Below are 25,157 nucleotides of genomic sequence, written 5' to 3'. Positions count from 1 at the left end.
TTTCTGCAGCAAGAGAAAACTATTATAGCCTCTGAATTAGAGATTTATTTTTCTAGATTTGTATACCACTTTCAATAGAAGTGGCAATATACAGAGTCTATAGTAGGTCGAATCCTTTAGAATATCTTTATATTCCATCCATTAGGTCATCAATAAAGAAAATGTATGAAAACTCAAAACTTGGCTTATGTGAAATTATCATAGAAAGCCCTAAGTTATCAGATGTTGATAAATGTATTGGAATATACTTAAAGTAGCACTCCCATCAAAGTTTTTAGCCTCTTAATATATTGCAATCCTCATATTATACAGCACTGTGTACTTACAATTACTCATTTTGTCTTTCTACCCTGCTAATTCTTCTCTTTTCTATGTAGAAACAGGAAGTCTAATGGCTGCATGTATCATTCCCCTCTTCTCCTCCTGAACCAGCTGCTCCTCTTCCTCCCCCCTACCAGGGAGTTTTTCAATGATGACTCATGCAGGGAAAATTGAACTCCTGTTTTTACATAGAGGGAGAAGGATTCAGCTAGTCAGTTATTAATCATGTGATGTCATAGACCTAATGGAAAAGAGAAGAACTAGCTGGGTAGAAAGGCAAAATGAGCAATTGTACACAGTGCTATATAATATGATGAATTCAATATATTAAGAGGATAAAAAAACTTTGATAGGACTTCTTTAAGCTACAGTGATATGTGAAGTGAATACAATAATTTGTTCCATTGGCATCGGTCAGCCACTACATTAGCCAGCTACTTCCTGAAGTAAATGTTAAACTCTAAATGTTTGAGACAACTGGGTCGGATTGTCTCCAAAATGGCAAACTTTGTGAGATGTCCCCCAGTATGCAATGGTTAGTATTAAACGGGATCCAAAAGACAGCTGAAAAGTGAAAGATGGTGAACTGATCAAAACACAAAGTGCATGGTAGCTTACAGCATTCTGGGATGTGTAGCTGTAAAGTGGTCTAAGTACTCAGGATGACTGACCCCTGCCCACCAAAAACATCTACAACCGGCACATAGGCATCAGAACTGGAATTAAGGTTTCTTTTTCATATTGTGGATACTTGGTGAAGAGGTCTCCCAAAGTGCACCATGGAAGACTAGGTAGAAGAGGCAGCGTGGTCTTCTGCAATGAAACCTTGGGTCCTGGTATTTATGTGGATGTTACTGTGACATCAAAGTAACCAAATGTCTACTAGGGCTGGCCCGCCAGTAGGCAACACATGCTAATATTACAAGTCCTGCGTTTCTGGTCCGGGGCCCTCCCTGGTTACTACAAGGCTGTTTACAACTCGCCCCGTTGTGATGCGCTCCCCAGCTATGATACACTCACTGATCGGGTCCCATGAGCCAGAAGTTCCCTACTCTACTCCCTACATCAGCGCGCACTGCCCTTGTCCATACATCTCCGCACACATAACGACCACTACCATTTCCTCCTCCGCCAGCTGGACAAATGTATGCTACTGAGCCGATGCGCTCATGCCCGCGACTTTGCCCAAGGTTAAAATCTTGGCCCACTGTGAATTTGATTTTGACATCTCTGTAAAAATAGAGAATCTGTGGGACTTTCTGGAAAACAAGTCCAAATGACAGAGATCATACTTTACAAGAACCATTGTATGTATGTTTGTAGGTAAATGGTCACACCTACACACACATTTATGGTAACTTTTTAACAATGGCGACAGACTTAATGAACTACAAGTATAATGTGCTCCAAAATTTGCAACACTTCTATGCTAAATATCGGGCATAAATTATTTCATAAATTTCCCTTATAAGAAGCCACAAAAATATGGGCAAAACTTAACAATTCGTGTCTTTAACCCCTCCAGACATACACCGTACATGCATGGCGTACGTTGGGTCCAGGTGTATGGAGCGGGATCAGGAGCTACCTCCGTTTCCTATTGTTTAAAGGGAACCAGTCACATGAAAAAACGTTATTAACTTGCAGTTATGGGGTTAATCTGCAGGTTAATAGCATTCTGAATCTGCCCAGTGCTGGCACTTACACCCCTACTGCCAAAAGGAAATTATTTTCTTTCCTCCCGGTAACTGTTGGGTTTCAGTCATGGGGGTGGTGCTGATGCAGCTTCAGTCACCGCTCTGTATATAGAGAGTGGCGGCTGTAACCTGTAACTACGCCTCCAGCACTGACTGACAGCAGCTCAGCATTAGGGCCGGCTGTCAGTCAGGGCCATGGCTGTGGTTACAAACCCGCCAGCACCGCTCCCCGTGGCTCAAACACCAACATTACTAGGAGGAATAAAGTTAGACCCCCGCTGCAGGCAGGAAATTAAGTGCCAGTGCCGGGCAGGTTCAGGTTTAACCCCATATCTTCAGGTTTAACCTCTTATATGCAGTTGTTAATCACAGACAGAGGAGTTTAAGTGGCACAATCATGATTCATGACGGAAGAGCACACGTGGCAAGGCAAGTACTCTCAAGGACATGATAGAATTTTAAATACATTTATTAACAAATGTTAACACATATTGCTAGTAAGAGCAGCTTACAAAATGGCAGAATGTGAACTAGACCAGCCACAATGGATAATTACAATGCGCAGAGTGGCCAAGCTTAACATCTTAGTACAGCTCAAGAAACAGAAGAGAATTCAGTTTTTGTAGTTACCGTCTCAAAACATTTTTCTTTTTTTTTTTTCATTTTTGTAACTTTTTATTTTAACTTACAACATATACAAAACCAGGCCACAATCGTAATGATTTTTTTCTTGTTTTTTTTTTTTCCCACACAGTTTTGACTCTGCAATGTGCAACCATGTCAAAAGACACAGGAAAAGAAGCCCAAATAACACAAGTGTTAATCTCATGCAGATTACTGTTAGATTTGTATGTTTCTTGGAATGATATTACATCAAGGTATTTTTTTTTTTTTTTTTTACTTTTCACGATACACTTTCATTCATAGGTCTGGATCGATATTGTAAAGTATCTGTTCTTGCCGGGATTGTACCGTAGCCCCGTAGAGCGGTGGAGTGGTATATTTTATATGAATGGATTGAGGAAGAGCTGACGAGTGCAGTAACGTCATGCGGATTTTATGTATGAAGCTGGATATAAAAAAAAAACACTGCAGGAGCAGAATGTAAAATCTGACGGATCGATAGATGCTTCGAGTCCCGCGGCAACCAAAATTTTGATTCTGCCCATTCATTGATATTCACAAGTGCTCCTCCGAGTGACATTTTCCGCTGCCATTTTCTAATCACTTGCAATAAATATCAAAGATCTAAATAAATATGTACAATTCTCCCTCGATCGTCCTGCCTCCGAATAGCTAGCGTGTTAGGTTTTATTTCCTACATTCCTGCTCAGAAACCTCACTTACAGAGACAAGAAAAGAACATGGTTTTCCTTTCACATAAAATTGTATAAAATGACGGAAAATTCAACCATAGTGAAAAAAAAAAAAAGTGGCTAACGATGTGGTTTTAAAAACATACCCAGCTCCCAGCAACATGAAGGGTTTATAGGTGAAAATCAGTATTAAACCATCGATCCGTGCCGATAATGCTCTTATGAAGTTGTAAAAAAAATGGACATCTTACAAGAAAACGGTCATGCATTAATCTTCAGTGTTTGTGGAAGAAGCATCGCTTTGCAAAATCGACTTTGTACATTAGGGACTCTAACATGGAGGCAATTCCTACAAGTTTCGGGTAGGTTGGACATTTTGTAAAACTAAAAGACAACCATAGCCACCTGGTTCTGCACCTCTTGGCCAAACCAGAGGTCATAGATGGCACTATTTGTCCATCTTGTCGAAGAATATTTTTTTTCTATGCATCTAAAATGACAACTGAAGATGATGCAGACGAGACTTGGTCAGAAAACAAGCCACCGGCTCAATGCAAAGGGATTCTGACCCTTTATTTGTGGTTGCCCAATCTTCTGTGTACTCAAGAAATGTATGATAAATGTGGATCCCAAATCTCATTTATCTCGTGTCACCCACCATCATCAGTGGAGTAGTGCCCGTGTATGGGTGGCTTACTCCTTTTGTAAATCGGGTGAGTGCCGCCTGGAGAGTTCAGCTGCATAGAAATACATGCAGCCGCACACTCTGGTCCCGAGTGCCGGTGGCAGTGCCGGGTATTGATGTGCGAGTTTCTCGCTTTACACTCGCAAGTGTGACCCCGGCCGTAGAGGGAGAAATGCAAGCGCTGTGATCCTGGGAAGTCCTTGCATGGAGGAACGAAGGGGGTCGATCAGTAGGCAGTAGTAGACGGTTGGTAGGAGTAGATTACGTAGAAATTTTAATATAAGGGCGCAATGAGACGGCTGTATAAATTAGACAGAGACTGGAAAACAGCGCACGGACTGGCTGGTGGCTCCCCCGATCCAAGTGTAACACCTGCATAGAAATACATGAAGTTGTCACGCAAGGGTCGGGAGACCCGCCGGCCGGTCCATGCACTGCGCTCTGATTTCGGTCCGATTCATATGGCCGTCTGACTGCGTCCTAACACCATGGAAGCGAAAAAAAATTGGTCTGTAGACACGAAATAATGGGAGATTTTTAATAAAACTATATTTAAAATTGAGTCATTTACCATTTTAGATGCATTTCAACAGTTAGGCAAAAAGTCCTTAAATGAAAATAAGTGCCAATGATAAACGGATAATTGCTTGTGCCCATCAAAATGAATGTGTAGGTTTCGAGGGACAATTGACATTGTAATTTGTAGCAGAATCATCTGTTCTATCACCATTACACATTTCCCCACGCTCGTACTGATTGTATTAGCTTACATGGCAGTGGTGCAATTACATTGTGCATGCTTAGTGTAATGTTACAATAAAAACCCGCAACACAACAAACCTAAAACTAAGTACATTTTGTATAACGAAAACCTTGTGAAGCCCCAAATATATTCAGAATATCGAACAAGGATTTTTCTGGAGCAGAGCGACGCTCGTATCCGCTCCCCGGCGACGATTTTACAGGCCTAGCATTAGTGTGAACAGGTGACAATCATTTCAATAAAGGTACGATAACGGCACAGATGAATTCCTAATTAACCCTGTAAGAAGTTGTCCAAGGTCGATTCTTGGTCTGAATTGTCTCTTAAGTGCGCCTCCATAGGACTAAGAACTGTGCAAATCGTAAAAGTAACAACCTATGATATCTACGATAAGATTACCTGTATTTAAATCTATGCAATCAAAGTTAATATATTTCATTTCTTTTTTTATAAAAGTTATATATTGAAAATAAGTAAAGAACAAACATGGGATATATTTTACAAATAAAATATGCAAGAAAAAAAAGAACCAAAAAAAATTTCTTGCTTTGTGAACCCTGTTCCCAAAAACTCTTAAAACCCCCGGTACAGAATAAGTAAATATCATAATGCCTTTCAAAAGTAGAAGGAACGTAATGACACAAGCGCGGCAGGTTTATCGGGGTGCACATCTTCCCCTTTCTATACATTCACAGACCTATCAGAAGTGAGCGGCACCGCACATTTGGCTCCCTGTGTATTCATCATTGTTAGACGCCTACATTTCTGGTCCGGGGTTACTCCACCAGACCAAAATATTGTGCCATTTTACCTTCTTCTTTTAAAGGGGTGGATTAAAACCTGCCGCTTTTCTGATGTATGTTTAAAAAAAAAAAAAAAAAAAATTTAAAACGTTAAAACATTATAAAAACACAAAATGCCTTGAACCTGAAATGCAAAAACCGCCTAGCGAAAAACTGCTGCGTCTCAGCAATAATTTCATTAAGGATGTAAAATGCGCTTCCGACTTCTCATGTGTTAGCACAGGAAAGAACGGCGTCTCACCTGGGGTTGTTTTCAGAACAGAGGTCATGCGCTTACTGGAAAGAAAAAACAAAAAGCACTGCAGGATCCGCCGGCAGCAAACCGGTCAGAGACGGAATCTAAGCACAGGGGTCGGAGGGCAGATACCCGGTTTTCTGTACTGGAGTTGTGCGAGCAGCAGACCTGCCGGTACTGAGAGAACTATTAGGAGCTGCTTCGGAAAATGGTATGCAGATAGTAAGCAAGTACGGCATCTTGGAAATTAAAAACAAAACACGGAGTTTGAGGATAGATATCAAGGAAATGATACAAGAGGGAGGGAAGCGATTCATCTTTTCCTGCGGCAGGTTCTCTTGTGTTCGGCGTGCCAGTGCTCTTGCTGGCATTTAATGGAGCAGTAAGACGTGTTCCAGCAGCAGTGGTACATCGCCTCCTCTTCACAGTTGTAGCACTATGGCGGTAAAAAAAAACAGTCACAACATTAATGCAAGGAGTTAAAAATAATATATAGGGACCAAATGGACTAAAAGTTGGTTACAAGTCGGATGTAAAAGTCTCACTTTATACATATTAATAGAAACATTTGTACTTTTTAGAAACTTTTCCACAATGTCATGGGTACTTAGAATACGACCCAGCTCAATTCCTCGTACTCAGTAGATGCACAAATACGGCACCACCTCTGACAGTCTCTTCAAATTTGTAATGAACAGTGAACCTTAAAGGGAATCTGTCAGCAGTTTTTTGCTATGTAATCCGATGGCAGCATGAGGAAGGAGTTAAATCACTGACTTCAATGATGCGTCACTTATTAGGCTGACTGCTGTTGTTTACTTAAAATGAAGGTTTTATCACTAGGACATTATCATTGCTGGGACTAGCCGACTTGTGCCAAGTAGTCCGACTCCGCCCCCTCTTGTGATAAGCAGCTCACTGCTAATAGACAATGTACATAGAGAGCCTAAAAACTCTGACTGTGTCACAACTGAGGCACCCAGTAAACTAAGTGATACATCAATGGAATTGGAGTCTCTTTGCTTACATCATGCTGCTCTCAGATGAGGTATCAAAAACCTGCTGACAGATTCACCTAACTTTGAATAATTTTTTGAAAACTGATAGCCCCCCTTTTTAGCACCTGTTCTTCCTTCCTCGCTAAAACCTTGAGTACAAGCAGAGAGGTGTATGAGCTCAACAGAAAGCCTATGGCTCCGCACACCACACTGCTTGTGTGCGTCCTGACTTAGTGATTTGTAGGGGGTCCCACAATCAACAGTACTAAGAAAGGGCTAAAACATACTAAACAAATGTTTCAAAGTTTAGTTGACTTTTAAAAAAAAAATACTCCATAAAACGGTCATAGGGTTACGTAGAGCAGGGCCGAGAGGGACGGTGCAGATGCAGGACGCGATGGGAGGATTGGCAGGACTCCAGTCCATCGGCCGGTCAGTAATCTGTGACTGTGGATGGGAGGCTTGTGAATCTCCTTACCTCCAGGTATTTCAGGCTCTTTTTTGTTTATTAGCTGGGTTGCGGTGTGATGCACACATGACACATAATCAAGAGAAGAGCTGTCAATGTCAGCAGGGAAGGAGATTCACAGAGCTCCGGTCCAGCGCACGCTGATGAACCCAAGTCCTGCAAATCGATTCTCCTATCCCTAGATACAATATGTAAGACCATTACCTTGGCTCAGTTTATTTCTAGAGTGCTTCTTATATAAAAAAATAAAAATAATAATAAAATAAAAATTGGGGAAAGAGTCACTCATACAGCAGCTACAGGAAATGTAAGATGAGTACTGACCGGTAAGCACAAGTCAGTCAGTCCTGCACCCACTGAGCTAAATTTGTGTAATCTGTGCACCTGCGTACTTTTATTTTTGCGGGAGTGTTGAGTACAAGGAGTCTATCTGTGACTGTCTCACTGACGCTGTCTGTCTGCAGCCCTGGACTATTCTGTAGGAAGCCTGGCCTCTTACCCACTGCTTCTTCTTGGTCTGGGATATCAGCTGCTTGTGTTGTGCCGCCAGCTTCTTAATTTCTTCAACAAACTCTTCCTTGCACTTTTCTTTCACTTGTTTGCACTTTCTGTCCATCTCGCCTTGTATATTGGCCACGGCTTTGCTAACTGCTTGCCTCTTCTCCTCCTCCATCTCTCCTTGCAGCTGTGCGGAGAAATAAAGATTCTCAGCCATCTCAAGATGCTTTTTTTCCCCCACAATGTATCAATGAAGAAATGTACCAAAGCTTTGAATGGACCGGAGGTCAATCATGTGCACTACGCCGCCATTAATTCTTAATGGGAGCACTGCCAGGATCAGTGTTCAGTTGATCTTTGCGCTCCTATTAGAATGAATGGAGAGGCAGTGTGCATGATCGACCTCCGACCTCTTCAGAGTCTCGATTCTTGGGACTGGTGGAGGCCATGGCAGGCAGACCCCTACCAATTGGAAAATTACTGCCTATCGTTTAGACTACAGCAATCGAAGCAAGTTCTGGATGCTGTAATTAGGGGCAGATGCCGGCTGTGTACCACAGTGGCGTCTGCCTTTTATGAAGCGGGATCAGCTCCTGAGCCGGCTTCATACATTTGATGAAAATGCACGTCATAGGTCGTTAATGGCTTAAGTACAAAACAACAAGAAAAGAGGAAGCCCAGTTATCTCTGAGAGGTAAGCCGACTGTATCCTCAGTGCAGAAGGACCGGAGTGATTATCTTATTCTAACCTTTTCCACGGCTTCTCGCACGGCTCGCTCACTTTCCCTCTTGTTGTCTGTGCTCATCCTTTCTTTGAAGTCATTGAAGAGCTTACTGTACTTGTCGTGACACATGTTCTGGCACACGCCGTCACTGTTGGTTTGTGTACTGCGGTGCGACATTCTTGGAGACGAGGCACTTTGCTTCTTCGTCTGTGTGCAGACGGACACTTTCTCTACCGGCGGTGGCAGAGGAGGGATTTCTTGGCTTGAGCTCACAGCTTCCGTCTCAGGTTCTGGCTCCGAGTCCTATAAATGGGGACAGATTGAATAAGATTTTAGTTGATGTGGACAACAAAACTAATTGCGGCCTGGCCCATCACCGACACTTCTCAGACGCAGCAGTTTTTGTATAGTAGCACTTAGGATCATGTTGTGCCATGTGATTACAACTGCACCAAGCGCTTTTCATAAAATAGAGCGGAAATAACCTTTATTCTTGTACTCGGCACACAGCAGCCCAATGCCAAGACATATTCCCTGTCATGCCTGACAGAAGACCTCAGGACCCCAACGCTCCATCCAGCCACATTACCAATAGCCATCATCTTCTCATTTCCTCCACCTTCCATATAGGAGTCAAACACCTCAATCTTCTTCACTTTTTCTACCTACTACTATGCTTCACACATTACTATTTTTTTTTGCCTGTAACATCAAGATCCCGGTCCGATCTTTTTTTTTTTTCACCTTAAACACAATTATAGCGTTAATTAATTCAGGCCACGATCTGTTTATGTCCACACACACAATGCTATTGAGTGTAGGAGGGACCAGTTTCTGAGTGAATAAGAGAGTTCTGTAGGAAGGGAGACTTGAGAACAGCAATATTAGTGAGGTGATGTGATAGACCTGCCTAAAGAGGTTTGTTTTTAGGGCCACACTTAAAACTGTGGACACTGGAAACTACCTGAATGTTTGGGGTAGCGCATTCCAGAGAACAGACGCAGCATGACAAAAGTGTTGGAAACCTCAATGGAATTATAAAAGAGATTTAGATCACTAGCAAATGGAGAGTATGAGTCAGGTGATAGGCTAAGATGAGGGAGAAGGTTTAGCTTGGTGCAGCACTGTGGAGAACGTTGAGGATGAGGGTTTATAGTGTATTCTATACACTGTGTTCCAAATTATTATGCAAAAAATATTTCCTCATATTTTTTCTAAATTATCTATATGAATTGCAGTCATTGTTATTTTCCAGTCATCTACTATTCTAGTATAATTGCAATGTTTTTGAACAAACTGCCTATGAAAACAGTATATTTTTTAAAATAATAAACACTCAAAATGCATGTTCCAAATTATTATGCACAGCAGAGTTTTCAACCTTTTTATTTTTATTTTGAACAAAAAAATGGTCAATTGTGAAATTATAAGCATTATCAGCTTATCACAAAATGAAATCAAACAGTTTTCAAGTCAAACCTTTATTCTAGGTGATGTTACATTTGATTCCCCATGATTCCAGCCCAAAACATTAATCCACCTCCTCCTTGTTGGCGCCTTAGCTGTGTTTTCATGGGGTGTGCATCAACCAGCCATCCTCCACTCCATCCATCTGGACCATCGAGCGTTGCACGGCACTCATCGGTGAACAAAACAGTTTGGAAGTCAGTCTTCATGTATCGTTTGGCCCACTGGAGCCGTTTCTGCTTGTGTGCAGTGGATAGAGGTGGTCGACAGGATGGCTTACGCACAGCTGAAACCTCTGAAGGTCCCTGCATCTTGTTGTTCGGGGGACGTTGGAGGCACCAGCAGCTTCAAAAACTTGTCTGCTGCTATGACAAGGCATTTTTGCAGCTGCTCTTATAACCTGACGCAATTGCCTGTTGGAAAGAGTCCTCAAGTTTTCCTTATCAGCACGCACACGTGTGTGCTGGGAATCAGCTACATACTTCTTGATTGTGCGATGATCACGATGAAGTGTCTTGGCAATGTTGATTGTAGTCATGCCTTGACCTAAATACTCCACAATTTGTTGCTTCTCAGGAGCCGACACATCCTTTTTCTTTCCCATTTTGGCAAAAAATGTAGGCTGCTTAATAATGTGGAACAGCCTTCTTAAGTAGTCTTGCCTTTATTTGGACACACCTGCCAAACTAATTTGCACAGGTATCTGCAATTGCTTTCAGTGATATAAAGAGCCCTGACACACATCACCATCAATGAGTTTAAATGACAAACAAAAAAATTCTAACCTTATCACTCCTAAACTCTTTTTGCATAATAATTTGGAACACAGTTTAGTGGCTAGACAACCAGTGCAAGGACCGGCACAGGGTGGAGGCATCAATGTAGCTGCTGGACAGAAACATGAGCCTAGCTGCTGCTATCAGGAAAGATTGGAAAGTGGAGACTTTAGTGAGAGAAAGACCTATTAATAGTGAGTTTCAGCAGTTAAGACAAGAATGTACCAGAGTGACAGTAAGGCTGGCAGTATATATTAGATGGCTGATGGATGAAAGATCATTTGGCTGACAGCGCTCCTATCTTCTCTATGGGAAAGCCGATCTCATGGAGAACAATATGATTGGCAGTCTAAAAACTCCTGAGCATCATTTGGCCGATGCCCTACTACACATTAGAAAGTCGTCTGAACCCAGAGATTCAATCGCCTAAATCCTATGTGTATGGCCAGTTTGAGAGTTTTGTGGTTTTCATGGAAAAAGGGGGATGTCTGGGGATATTTATGAAGTGCAGGTGACATGAAGTGATTGCATATAGGGAGTCAAAGTTTTGAGCTAACTATAGTCATACTCACCCCCCACCCCCCCAAACGCAATCTGTACAGTCCATCGCTAAGTCTCTGGTGTTGCTTGTGTCCACCACTTTGCATTTTGAGTTGGACCTCACCAATAATTCAGTATCCCCTCCGTTATAGTTATGCATTAGTAACTTGTCATAGTTATAGTCAATATCTTAAGGCTTCTTTTACACTTGACGTGGTTTTTGCGGCTCGTTTTCGTGTGCCGTATTGCCGTAATTTTAACAGTCTTCCGCAAAAACGGCAAAAATCGTCTCGGATCACCGTTTTTCTGGTTTGCAATAGCTTTTGAAAAGTCGGGGGAAAAAAAAGGAAGTTGTCAATAAAATTGATAAATAAAACAAAACAGGAAATTGTCAAGGAACAATAAAGAAAAAAAAAAAACCTCAAAAAAAGAATCCGCCCTTTCTCCAGTGCCATTTCCTTCTGGTCTTCACAGTGTGCAGAGCTCTGTGTCCTTTGTTTGAAGCAAACTTTGGATTTCAGTATTCTGAACATGTCGAGGCATTTTAAAGATGATGTGATTCTGTGTTGGTTGCTTAACCAGCATTTAGAGCACGAGAGGAGAGCAGCAGCAGCACTTGCACCAAGGAGGCTGTGGGTGCACCCAATTCTGTTGCAGCGATCGTGGAAGGGTCATTTCCACACGCTATATACAGTGACCTGCGACAGCACCCGGAGAAATTCATCACATACTGCCATATGTCCGTGGCAACTCTTGATCTGCTGTTGTCAGAGGTGCGGCCCTGGATGACATTCAAGGATACCAGAATGCGTCGCTGCATTTCTCCAGCGCAGCGGCTTATTGTGACATTGAGGTCATGACAACCTTATTTTAAATACCGTAGCTAATTTAGGATTTTAATGTTTCATAATAGATTACTGATGTCTACCTCCCCCTTTTTTTAAAATTACAGATTCCTTGCAACAGGCAACTGTTTCTCGGCACTTCATTTTGAGTTCCTGTTAGGGATTACTACAGTGTCCAAGATAGGTGCACATACCTGCATGGTATTGTGGGGACACCTAAAGGAAATTGTTTTAGCTCCACCAAAGCAGGAAGACTGGTTAGCTATAGCAGTAGACTTCCAAAAAAAACACACAGTTTCCACACTGTATCGGCCTTCTCTGGATCCAAATTTTTCAATTATAAACATTATTTTTCTATTGTACTAATGGCTATTGCTGACAGCAATTACACTTTTGTAATGGTCAGCATTGGGGCTTATGGGAGTACATCTGATGCAAGGATCTGGAGTAGCTCTCGAATTGAGTACCATTTGAAGAACAACCAATTAAATGTCCCCGAACCTGCTGCATTACCGGACGAGTCTAACCACCAATTTCCATATGTCCTGGTTGCTGAGGAGGGTTTTGGACTCTTCCCAAATGTAATGCGGCCATTTCACCGACAACCTTTAGATTCCCGGAAGAGGATCTTTAATTATAGACTTACTAGAGCATGAAGGTACGTTGAGTGTGCGTTTGGGATCCTGTCGGGAAAGTGGTGTGTACTCATGAGCTGCATGGAAGTAGGACAAGAGAGTGCAACAAATATTGTAAAGGCGTGTGTGGTGTTACACAATTTTGTTCGACGACATGAAGTTAATAACCAAGATCACTTGCTTTCTGTGTCTTCCCAGGGAGCCGTCTCCTCAAATGATTATTAAGACCCAAAGCATGGGTTGTGGCGCCTGATTTCCCTGCATGTTTTGAAATAACACACATGGAAATCAGTGTTTCTACCATGTGCAAATTTGTTGTGTTTTTTTGCTTACAGACTTGGAAACTGATGTCACTCAGTTCACATGTCACTAATCCAATTTGATCTACTCTTAACGTTAGTTCTTGTGTGGCACCCTGAAACTAAAGTACTAATCAAGTCTCACAAAGCTACACAAGATCAGAACTAACGGCTGGACTTATTGATACCAATCAAAGAACATTCTCACAAAGTTACTTTGCTAAATTTTATTTAACAAAATTCTTTTTTTTTTTTTTTTTTTTTTTGTTAAAAAAAAAAAAGAAAAATTTGTACAGAAATATTTTTGAAAGACAAAAAAAACCAAATAATTTGTACATGGCCTAAAAAAAAAAAAAAAAAAAAAAATGCCATTTGTTATTAAAACGGATCATGTTGCAATTCCAAATTCACATATTGAGGAAATTGGGGATGTCGTGGTCAAGCATCCCCGTCTGAGAATGCTCTGAAGATTGAGGAGTGCTAAAAACACTAGATGAGCCCTGAAACTGCAATGTGCCCCCAGAAGACTGTGGCAGATTTGCACTAGCCTGACGCTGCATAAAAGAATCGCGTACTCTACGCCTCGTTGTCTGCTTAAACCCATCAATAGCCTCCTCCAAATCAATCGGATGGGGTTCGTGAGAACATATGTAGATGACACTGTCGATCATGCTAATGCAGCTCTGCTTGTTTTCCGGGAGCACATTGCGAAAATATGGGCTGAAGCTCCTTAATAGCTCCTCCTCTGGGCCTTCTGCTTTTTTTTTCCTTAAAAAGTCAAGGATCTCTTGGAATGTCTCAGATGGAGGCATCATTTCAAGGGTAGCAGCAGCTCTCGTCTTCCCAGGGCTCCTTCCACTGGTGCTTGGCTGAGATGAAGTGTCCATACTGACCACCCTTTCTGCAGGACATTCCGAACTGTCTTCTGCAATCATGCTGGGTTCCCCTGACTTAAAAGATGTACTTTCACCACTGCTGCTCGACTGCTGCTGCTGCTGTGATTGTGTGGACTCTGCCGGTAGACTTTCTTCAGTTCTGAAAATGAGAACAGACGATTTAAGTAGCTAGACAACAAACATCAATATGGAGGATACATATATATGCATGTATACTTACTCGCGCATGCCAAGGACAGGAAGCAGAAATTGAAGCTGTTTAGTGAATCTGTTGGGCTTCTTTTCTTTACCACCAGCCTCTCCAGACCTCTCCCTCTCAACTTTGGCCTTTAATTCTCTTTTTAATTGGTCCCTGGTAGATCCCCACTTGGTCTTAATGGATTTCACTGTAGTGGAAGAAAAAACATAACTCAATTTCCCACTTTTTAAGTTGTAAACAACAAGTATATCATGTCATGTGCTGAGTACTTACATATCAAGTCTTGCTCCTTGACCTCTGCACGCTGCCAGCGGTTAGGGATGAGGGATTGGGCCACATCCTCCAAGGCCCGCTCTTTCATGTCCCGGTCGTGATAGCTCCCACGCCTTGAATCCCAAATGCAGGGATGATCCTGAAGCAAAAAAGGGGGGGGTGATCAGCAAGAGCATATTTTGGAAAAGCAAACAGCACTGAGATAACAGGACTAATCCGCCACCCCTCTATCGTTTAACACCCCCTCCCATCTCTGTGTGGCCCCCATAACAGCAAAAAACAACAGTACCCACGGTCCCCCATAACTGCAGCCTCCCCTACACTCCTCTACAACGAAGAAGGGGGGTTGGTGGGGCTTTTCAGCACCCCTACATACCTGAATGAGAACGATGATTCTCTCCAGGTCCATCTTGTGTCTCTGCAGGCATGGAGTGATAAACTTCATAGTGATAAACAGGAAGTACAGGGGAGTGTCCTATTAAAAATACGGCGTTCCGCAAAAACGGTCTTCACGGTGTACCGCAAAATCAACACACTGGGCAAGCTTCCGTTGTTTTTGCGGCCCCATTCATTTTCAATGGGGGCCGTGTCTGTAAGCCGTGAAAAATATCGAGCAAGCTCGATATTTTTTTCACGGACGTAAATACGGCCCTCATGGCCATACAGCGTATGGCACTCCTACGACTTTTTGCAGCCCCATAGAAATCTATTGGGGCCGCAAAAACGGGCCGCCGAAACACGGCAAGTGTAAACGAAGCATATGGGTGTCAGCTCTTCTATTTTATCATGTGTGAGTTGTCATTCTGCCCTTACATAAAAAAAATCCAGCAGTTGGCCCCATGCATTATATTTTCTCATCTCTTCGTCCACTTCAGTTTGGCCAATATTTGAAGACCAACCTTGTTGAATTTCTGTGTTATGCCAGTCTGAGAAGATACTTCCTTTATGTTTTTCTTTTTTTAAAGAAGCCCCCCTCCTCCTCCCATCAAAGTTTTTAGTCTCTTAATATATTGCAATCATCATATTACAGTGCCGACAAAAAGAAAAAAAAAATTCTTTCAAGTTCAACGAAACCACAAAATCTTACCATTCAAGTGTTTTATGGTGGATACTTTGTTACAATTAGTATTTCAGCTTGTCACTCTTACATTTTATCACAATCTGCAGTCGTTTAGGCATGGATTCGGCAAAGCTGGTGAAGTACGTGGAATCCATGGCTACCCACAGTGTCTTCAGTGCCCCCTTCAGATCGTTGATATCGCTGGGTCGTATCTCTTGAACCTGGGGTTAAGGTCAGGGGGGTTACCTGGCCACACTAAAGAGTTAATGGTATGGTCCTTGAGAAACTTTGTCACGGCCTTGGCTTTGTGGGCAGGGGCGCCATCATGCATGAAGTAATCACACTGATGAATGACCCAAAAATTAAGAAAATGTTCTTTCAAAAACAGTAATGTAACTGCTTGCCTTCATACTAACATTCTTGGGAAGAAAGTATAAAGCTGCCCGGCCCATGCTTCGCTGAGTGCACCCCACACCATCACACTGTCAGGGTGTTTAACAGTCTTAACCGTATATTTCGGGTCATATTGTGACACGGTACCTGGACGACGCACAATCTTTGAACCTCCCCTGACCAACATGGTAAGTGCTTCCACTTTTCAGATGTCCAGCCTTGATATTTCTTACAGACGTTGCCTTTTCGTCCCCGTTGCCACTGTGAGCAGGGGCTTCTTTGCGGCATGGCGACTTGGATGCCCCCGTCCTCCTGCAGGTGGTGACAAAATGTCCTAGTTGCGTCGATCTGGAGGAGCATAGGGGGACTTGTTGTTGAGTTCAACGGCAGATACAGAAGGATTTCACCTCACTTCACACTTCAAAAGCATATCAGTCCATGGCGAAACCTTCCTAGGCGCGCCAGAGCCGGGCTTCCTCACTAGTACCATCCCAGGAGGCAATGACCCCGCCCGCCGACCGCTTCACTAGATAAATTGTCTGTCTCGACACGCCCAGACCTCTAGCCACAGCAATTACAGAATCCCTCTTCTCTAGCCGAGTCAAAGCATGGAATTTCTCTTCCATCTTAAGTTTCTTCCGACCCACTGGGGGATATAATCAAAAACTGTCTAATAACAAAACGGTCCTAATTTACCATAGCAACCAATCAGAGTGCAGCTTTCATTTTACCAGAGCAGTGTGAGAAGTGAAAGCTGAGCTTTGATTGGTTGCTATGGGCAACTAAGCCAGTTTTGCTATTAGACATTTCTCCATTATCTCCCCCAATTGTGTGCACTTTTAAGAAGTGAAATCATGACACAAATCCTACATCTAAAGTTTTTTATGCAAGCATTTTTTTTTGCCAACACTGCATATTGCACTGTGTACTTACAAATGCTCATTTTGCCTTTCAGCTAATTCTTCCCTTTCCATTAGGTCTATAACATCATGTGATTAATAACTGACCAAGTGAATCCTTCTAAGATCTAGGAGGTCAATTTTCCCTGTATGAGTCACTGCAAAAGTCACTGTCAGGGGGAGGAGCAGCAGCTGGGTCAGGAGTTGAAGAGGGGAAGAATAAATGCAGGGACAAGAGACTTCCTGTTTCTACATAGAGCAGAGAAAAGAGAAGAATTATCTGGGTAGAAAGGTAAAATGAGCAATTGTAAGTACACAGTGCTGCATAATATGATGACTGCAATATATTTAGATGATGAGAACTTTGATCTTTGATGGGAGGAGGGCTTCTTTGATGCCTGATGCCGATAAATCCAGGCATTGAAAAAACAAAACAAAAACCCAATATATTAAAAAGAAACGTTGTAAAATACTGCAAGAGTGTTAATACTAATACTACTTACTTCCTTCTTGGGTTCTACATTCTGGTTACGACGCCCCTTCTTGGCTCTTGGTTCCTGAGTCGCCTTCTGCTTGAAAGATTAAGGATGCAAAGTCAATGTAATCCTGCTAACACTGAACAGATCGGAAACCTCCGGCCGGGAGATAATCTTTATATTGTGCAGAGCTTGGGCACGTTCGGTTTATAGCTAGTCTGCGTCTCAATTAGAGGAGCTGTAGGAAACAATTTGCAGACTTGTCTTGTTGCCCAGACAATATATCTCTTTATGTCTGCACGAAACTAGGACGCATTGTGAGGAGGTCGTGTGAGGATGCCGGTGTACGCCAGGTGATTGTCACTCCCTTACAAATATCATCCATTACATTAATAAGAGACATAATCAAAGCAACTAAAATGAAGGCAGCTAAATCAAAGGCGCTAATGGATGGATGGAAGTTGGGCTGTCTGTGGGTTTTATGTATAGTGGGGTGTGCAGATTAACGGGAATAAGGTTTTGTTTTGCTAGACTCTAGATTTTGGTTTCTTTAAAAGAGAATTGTAAGAAAATGTAATGTATCCCGTTCACTAATATATTACATTTACTATTACACCAGTATTTAATGATAGATTATTTGCAAACAATCTTCTCCATCTTGTAAGCACTGGAATATCTCAGTGATGACCACCGATCCTGAAATGAAGGGGTTGCAATGCTGTGCCCCCCCCCGCCTGAAGCTTCTACAGCGCCATGGTGATCCTGGCCGCCGAGCTGTGATGGTACATGATCCAGCCCCACTGACCTGATCATGGCCGAGCTGTGGTCTCCGGCCCAGCAGGTGGTTGGGTATCTGCCCTGAACGATTACGCTGCACTGGTGTCACCATTAGTGATGAGCGAGTATACAGAATCTGGACCCCCACCAATCTGTAGGGTGTTTTATATAAAACACAACTCTGAAATAAAATCGCCTTTGTGGCTTTCACTGAACTTAAAGGGAACCTGTCATGTAAAAAAAATGCTATTATCCCTCAGATATGGAGCTAATCTGCAGTTTAATAACATTGTGACGCTGCCTGCTGCCCACACCGAGAACCCCACTGCCAGGAGGAAATGAACTTTATTCCTCTCGGCAGCCTCAGGCTTTCAGTTATAGGGGTGCAGCTGGCGCGGCTTCAGTAACTGCCCAGTGCATAGTGAGTGGCGGCTTTAACCACGCCCCAGCCGGCTCTACTGCTGAGCCAGATGTCAGTCAGTGCGGGGGTGTGGCTACAACCGCCGCTCACTATGCACTGAGCGGTGAATGAAGCTGCGCCGGCTGCACCCCTATGACTGGAAGCCCGAGGCTGCTGGGAGGAAATTAACGTTATTCCTCACAATAGCCTCTCAGTGCAGGTCCCAGGAAGCATCATAACACTATTAACCTGCAGAATAAACCTTTCTGCAGGCTAATAGTGTTTTTCTTATATGACAGGTATAAAGGGATATTTGGGAAGAGTCCGGTGAGGAGAGCTCTGAATGGTGACTGGCTGAGAGCACTTGACAGGACGATCTTCACAATTTCCCGCCCAAAGGTCCTTTTTAGTTGGCTGCAAACATGGCGAGCAGCTTCTAGAGACCGTTAGGTCTAGAAATGAAAAGAACAAATTGACTGAAGGCCCGCAGCTTGTTACAATGCCCTCCGCTGAATGCGCTCACCTGCTCATTGCTGGTCGATGAGATGCTGGATTCTGCTTCTTCCTCCCCTTTATCTTCTCCTTTGGATTTCCAGAAGCGACCCTCACGTAGGAAGCGTTGGTGCAGCTGCAGCTCGTCACAGGCCTTTTTCCAGCCCATGCTTCGCTTTACATGGAGCTGATGTACATTGACAGTGATTTCCTGAATATTCTCTGATGGAATCCAGGCCCTGATACATAATGGCAGATTTACAATATTTCACTTTTATCTTGTTTTATATCTTTATCTTTTATCTTATCACTTTACTGATACAAGTAAAAAAAAAAACCCAGAAAAATGAAGAAAGCAGTATTTCTTACACTCTCCTTACATATATACATAAAAGAGGCAAGCAATTCTCCTAAACTGATCCGGCTTGCCGCCTGGACCTGGGCAGACATGCTAAGCCTCACTGATATTAGTCTATAAAGTTGTGGCCCCTCATTGTTTGCATGGGACTGCTGGTCCGTACTGGCTGCTGCATCTGGTACTAGTCTTTAAGTGGGTTGTCCACTATCGTAGACATACTTTTTTTCTTAATTACATCTATTTGGGGGGCAAGTTAATTTTTGCATTTTGTTTTCATTAAACATTTTGTTCTTTTATGCTTTTTTAGCTGCTATAGGTCCTGGCTTCCCTGCTATTCTGTTGTTTTGATTTTTTTTCTCTTTCTGGCATTTACAGGTTAATTCATTTTTTTAATTTCATAGATCAGACTTTTACAGATGCAGTGATACCAAATAAGTTTAATTTACTATTAAAGCACCACTCCTGCCTTTTTATTTTATGTCAGCTCTGGTGTGGCGCTCTAATCTAAGTTCCTTGACCCTCGCCTTTTGCTCACCAGCTGCCGTCTTCAGCTGTCCCCGACATTGCCTTCTTGGTAACGATCACAATCGCTCAGTGTAAGTGTAGGAGACCTTCGTTCTGCCTCTCATAGACTTACAAGAAGTTGTGACTTCCAGATCGCCCAGCAAACACTGGAGCAATACGACAGGTCACAAACCGCTGGAGATCGACTACAGCGGCACCGGTAACAGATGAAGACGGCTGCTGGGGAGTCTAATACTATGGGCAAGAAACATGATTAGTAGCACCACTCCAGCGGTAAAATAAAATAAAAAAAACAAAACACACAACTGGAGTGGTGCTTTAATTATGTTGTATTTAAATTTGAAAAAAAAAGGGATTTTTTTTACTTTACTTCTTTATCCCACTAAGGGATTACATCACTTCTATATACTGCAGTGCTACTGGGCTTCACAGAAGGACTAAGATAGCGGCCATTGAGGTCTTCAGCAGGTCCCGAGCTGCTATGACTATTGATCGGCACCATGTGACTGCGTTGCGATGGGGGAATGCCATAAGAGCCGATGCATGCGCGCAGGTAATCAGTGCATTTAAATAATTTATATGCTGCTGTTAGCAATTGACAAGGACATTTAAGTGGCTAAAAAGCAGCAGTTACGGGCAAGTGCTGGCTGCGTAATGGCATCTGCCAGGTATGGTGCAGGCTCAGCACCTGAGCCTGCTCACACATACTAATACGCCCTACGTCAGCAAGGATTTAATTGGACAAAGCTAGTTACCAGCACAGTCACACTGGTATGTATGGCACAAGACCTGCCCCCGATCAGACCCCAACCTACCATGATGGCCCATCCTAAGTCTAAGATATTACTGTTTAAGTTCTGGGAAAACTTCCTTAATACTAGGAAACACAGGAGCCTTAGATATGCTGCACAGTGTGAGATTTAAAAGTCATTTGTTACTGATTGTCTCTGTTTAAGCAATGGCAGCAACAACCAACATGTGGGACGAGCAGATAATACAAGGTCCACGAGGACATGACCTCCGCATCATCAGCTTCCTATACGATTGCCATACACGCTCATTGCTCGTTATACTGTATTTTTCGGATTATAAGACACACTTTTTTCCCAAAATTTTTTTTGGGAAATAGGGGTGCGTTATAATGCGGATATACCGTATATACTCGTGCAGGGACCAGGGAGCCATGCATACAATGACAGGGATGGAGGAGCCATGCATACAATAACAGGGACCGGGGGGGGGGCCATGCATACAATGACGGGGACGGGGGAGGCATGCATACAATGACAGGGACGGGGGAGGCATGCATACAATGACAGGGACGGGGGAGCCATGCATACAATGACAGGGACGGGGGAGCCATGCATACAATGACAGGGACGGGGGGGGGGGGGGGGGGAGCTATGCATACAATGGCAGGGACGGGGGAGGCATGCATACAACGACAGGGATGGGGGGGGGGGCATGCATACAACGACAGGGATGGGGGGGGGCATGCATACAACGACAGGGATGGGGGGGGGCATGCATACAATGACAGGGATGGAGGAGCCATGCATACAATAACAGGGACGGGGGGGGGGGGCATGCATACAATGACAGGGACGGGGGAGGCATGCATACAATGACAGGGACGGGGGAGCCGTGCATACAATGAAAGGAACGGGGAGGCATGCATACAATGACAGGGACGGGGGGGGGGGGGAGCTATGCATACAATGGCAGGGATGGGGGAGGCATGCATACAACGACAGGGATGGGGGAGCCATGCATACAATGACAGGAATGGGGGAGCCGTGCATACAATGACAGAGACCAAGAGCCATGCATACAATGACAGGGATGGGGGGACAATGCATACCCGGCTTATACTCGAGTCAATAAGCTTACCCAGTTTTCCATGGCAAAAATAGGTGCCTCGGTTTATACTCGAGAATATACGGTACCTTATTGGCGCTGCTGCAGGTATCTGAAGCTGCTGCTGCTGCACTGTGTCAGGTGCTGCTGCGGGGGGGGCTCTGCCGATGTTTTGTGAAAGGCCAGAGCCCCCGAAGTTCCATGGTTTCCTGTGTGGTGAAATCCGGGAAAATGGCAACCGGGGGCGGCGGCGCATGCGCAGATGGAGATCTCAGTACCAAGATCTCAGGAGATGAAATCCCGGAGTACACCACACAGGAAACCACGAAACTGCGGGGGCTCTGGCCTTTCACAAAATGTCGGTAGAGCCCCCCGAAGCACCGCCGGACACAACTCAGCGGCACCGGACACAGCACAGTGGCAGCAGCACCGGACACTGCGCAGCGGCAGCAGCACCGGACACTGCGCAGCAGCCGCAGCACCGGACACTGCGCAGCAGCCGCAGCACCGGACACTGCGCAGCAGCCGCAGCACCGGACACTGCGCAGCAGCCGCAGCACCGGACACTGCGCAGCAGCCGCAGCACCGGACACTGCGCAGCAGCCGCAGCACCGGACACTGCGCAGCAGCCGCAGCACCGGACACTGCGCAGCAGCCGCAGCACCGGGCACAGAGCAGCAGCCGCAGCACCGGACACAGCGCAGCAGCCGCAGCATCGGACACCCGTATCGGTGTTCTGCACTTCGGAACACTCCCTCATCCCAGCCTGCGGCATCACCCCACTCCTGCCTCCTCCATCAGCGATCCTGGGACCCCGCTTTACCGCAGCCACCACCCCTGGTAAGCACCAGACGCATGGATTATAAGAAGGACCACCATTTTATTAAAAAAAAATAAGTTTTTTACTATTTTTCTCCTCAAAATTTGGGGTACGTCTTATAATCCAGAGCGCCTTATAATCCAAAAAATACCGTATATCCTATTCTTAATTTTTATGCTTTTTTCTATTTTAAATCAATGCAAATCCACCTCTCCCTAAATAATAATGTTACCTTTGGTGATGATGGCCAAAGAAACGAACGTCCACTTGATTGTCATCTCTTTGCATGATCTTAGCTGGCCAGAAGCCGAAGCCCTTCATCTTAGCCCAAACCAGCTCATGGTTGGGGATCTGTAATACAATGCAACTGATCACTAGATCGGCTGTGATAACGCCAAGAAATGAAAAACAAAGAGTAAATGGTGTCACATAAAGAGTCGACTTTCAGTTCATAATGAAGAGAAGGAACTACATAAAATAACTTATCTCTTATGTGGACTCCAAGATCCCTTATTTTGGGGAAGGAACCCCCCATGTACATAGAACCAGGTCATGTGTCATCTCATAACAGGGGGCTAAGGGAGTTTACAGAAGCCAGATCCGCAGTGGTCAGCTCGTATCACCCCTCCCCTCATTTACAAAGTCCTCTAACACGACCTACTGACAGGGCTTTACTGCTGGGACAACCCCTTTAAGGCCATGTTCACATGGGGCAGGTTTATTGAGGATTCTGTAATAAGTCGTAATACAATGAAAGTACAGTATTTTTCAGACTATGGGACGCACCTCAGCTTTAGACCTAAAAGGTCCTTGAGCTGCCTGGTTGGAAGTTCCTCAGCTGATGGGATATGCAGCTCCGTGCAGGTCCCCATAGCTTTGTATCGTGCCCTGCACCGATCACACAGATCAGTGTTGGGCAGGAGGAGAGACAGCAGTTCTTTTGGTCATCGGGAAGAACCCGGTGTCCGAGTTCTCGATCTCATGAGGCTGCCTCTGGACTATCACATGCACACACTTCTTAGCAAGAGGTTTTCTGGCTAGAAAGTGCATTTTATATTCTGAAAAATAAGGCAATTTGCTAGAAATTGTTCCACCATATCTGAGCACTCTCGTAAGAGCATGTGCCTGTACACACAGTAACACCTTGGTAATAAAAAATAAAGATAAAAGCTGACATATACATACGCAAGGATAGCAGAACCAATTGTCAGGCCGAGCGTTCGACAAGTAGAAGCAATTTTTGCACAACTGCAGCTCATCCAACTGAAAGAAGAGAATAATGTCGTCTTACACTTAGAACAAATACATGAAGGGTTGTCTTTCCAAAATCTCTGAATATTACACAAGGGTCTAGAATCTAATAGGGATTCCTAGCTGTTCCCTTATTGGGGTTTTGTTTGAACACTTTTGGTTTTGATTTTTGTCACTTTTTGTTTTTGGTGCATAACCAAGTTTTTTCTTTGGTTATTTTTAACCTAATAAAGTATCATTTTTAGGGGTATGTTCTTATGATTTGTCTTTCCAAAAGTTGCATGAAGAGCAATGCAAGAGAAAAGTGGAGGAGTCCCCTGGAGCAGATTATTGGGGTACTTGCTGCTCCACTTTCTGCTAGTTTTGACATATAATACTGATTTTTTTTCGTTATTGCACTTTTTTGGGTTCCTATACTTTATCTCCTTCCATGCTCTCCAGTATTTCATATTCCCGGTGTGCCAACCAAATGGTATCATTTTTATACACTGCTGATATAGTGGTAACATATTCTGCAGCGCAGTCCAGAGATGGCCATTACTTACTTTGCTGGACCATAAGATGGGCTCACAATCTAATTTCCCGCTCGGAAAAGTGTGCACTGGGAGAAAGTGGGAGTGTGGGGAAAACGGAGGAGAGAAAACCCATGTGAACCAGGGAAGCCTACAAACTTCATAGAAGATGTTCATTTAAAAAAAGTCAGATAGTTGGCGCTACTCAATTGTTCCTCCTGGCACAGTTGTACAAACATTTAACTGGACGATGTGGACATGCAGCAGTGCTGCTCAGTGATGGGCAATTGCCGTGGATTATTTTCTACTACTGGACTGCTTGGAAATGTTTAAGGGAGTCTGTCGGCACAGAATGACTGTTCAAACCAAGAACAAGCTCTTGGTGCACCGTGGTGTGGCCAAACAGAAACAGTTCAGTGCAACTTCCAGCTATTTGGTTTTCATCTATCTTCCCCTTTTCATTTATTGACAGGAAAGGGAGGAGATAGATGGAAACAAATAAGTGGGAAGGTGTACTGACCTGTGTGGCCCTGCCATGAAGCACCGAGTGCCTGGGCTTGGTTTGAACAAGTCAATATATGCTGACAGGCTCCCTTTAACCGTCACAGCCTGGACTTGTAGCCTTAACGTTTAAAACTTCTGTTGCCACCTTGGCTTCCTCCTCTCCCGGGTTACCCGGCGCGGCTTACCTCATGACAAGTGTCCTTGTACAGAACCTTTGCCACGTCGGCCTGCTCACTGTCATCTGTAAGGATTATAACAGAGCGCGTGTTATCCGATCATGCCTGCAGCGTTACGTTACAAGACCCCACGACTGCCTCCTGCAAGCCCTGGACTGTGCCCCATATAGAAGGAAAAATCATATTGTGACTTTACGAGAAAGCATAAAATGTCTGC

The 25,157-nt window shown here is 43.9% G+C and overlaps 1 protein-coding gene across 5 annotated transcripts in view; it reads right to left on the bottom strand.

Annotated features, from left to right (window-relative positions):
• Nucleotides 1-2,471: 2,471 nt before the first annotated feature.
• ZMYND11 (zinc finger MYND-type containing 11) overlaps nucleotides 2,472-25,157 on the bottom strand; it is an 82,456-nt gene continuing 59,770 nt past the window's right edge. For 3 of the 5 annotated variants that reach the window (XM_073581618.1, XM_073581617.1, XM_073581616.1), the window contains 8 exons: nucleotides 24,950-25,005; nucleotides 23,683-23,760; nucleotides 22,730-22,848; nucleotides 18,969-19,176; nucleotides 17,296-17,361; nucleotides 14,441-14,579; nucleotides 14,189-14,354; nucleotides 13,285-14,107 (listed from right to left, as the gene is read on the bottom strand). In XM_073581618.1, the coding sequence (XP_073437719.1) occupies nucleotides 13,480-14,107; nucleotides 14,189-14,354; nucleotides 14,441-14,579; nucleotides 17,296-17,361; nucleotides 18,969-19,176; nucleotides 22,730-22,848; nucleotides 23,683-23,760; nucleotides 24,950-25,005 (1,460 nt within the window). In that variant the 3' untranslated portion in view covers nucleotides 13,285-13,479. Of the gene's footprint in view, nucleotides 6,257-7,786; nucleotides 7,973-8,534; nucleotides 8,814-13,284; nucleotides 14,108-14,188; nucleotides 14,355-14,440; nucleotides 14,580-17,295; nucleotides 17,362-18,968; nucleotides 19,177-22,729; nucleotides 22,849-23,682; nucleotides 23,761-24,949; nucleotides 25,006-25,157 lie in introns of those variants that run through there. The other 2 variants (XM_073581619.1, XM_073581620.1) reach the window with 1 other exon arrangement.

This window comes from Dendrobates tinctorius, unplaced genomic scaffold (genome assembly GCF_039654945.1).
Source record: "Dendrobates tinctorius isolate UK_male_01 unplaced genomic scaffold, ASM3965494v1 ptg000070l, whole genome shotgun sequence".
Taxonomy (NCBI): Eukaryota; Metazoa; Chordata; class Amphibia; order Anura; family Dendrobatidae; genus Dendrobates; species Dendrobates tinctorius.
This window is presented reverse-complemented; position numbering and strand designations above follow the sequence as displayed.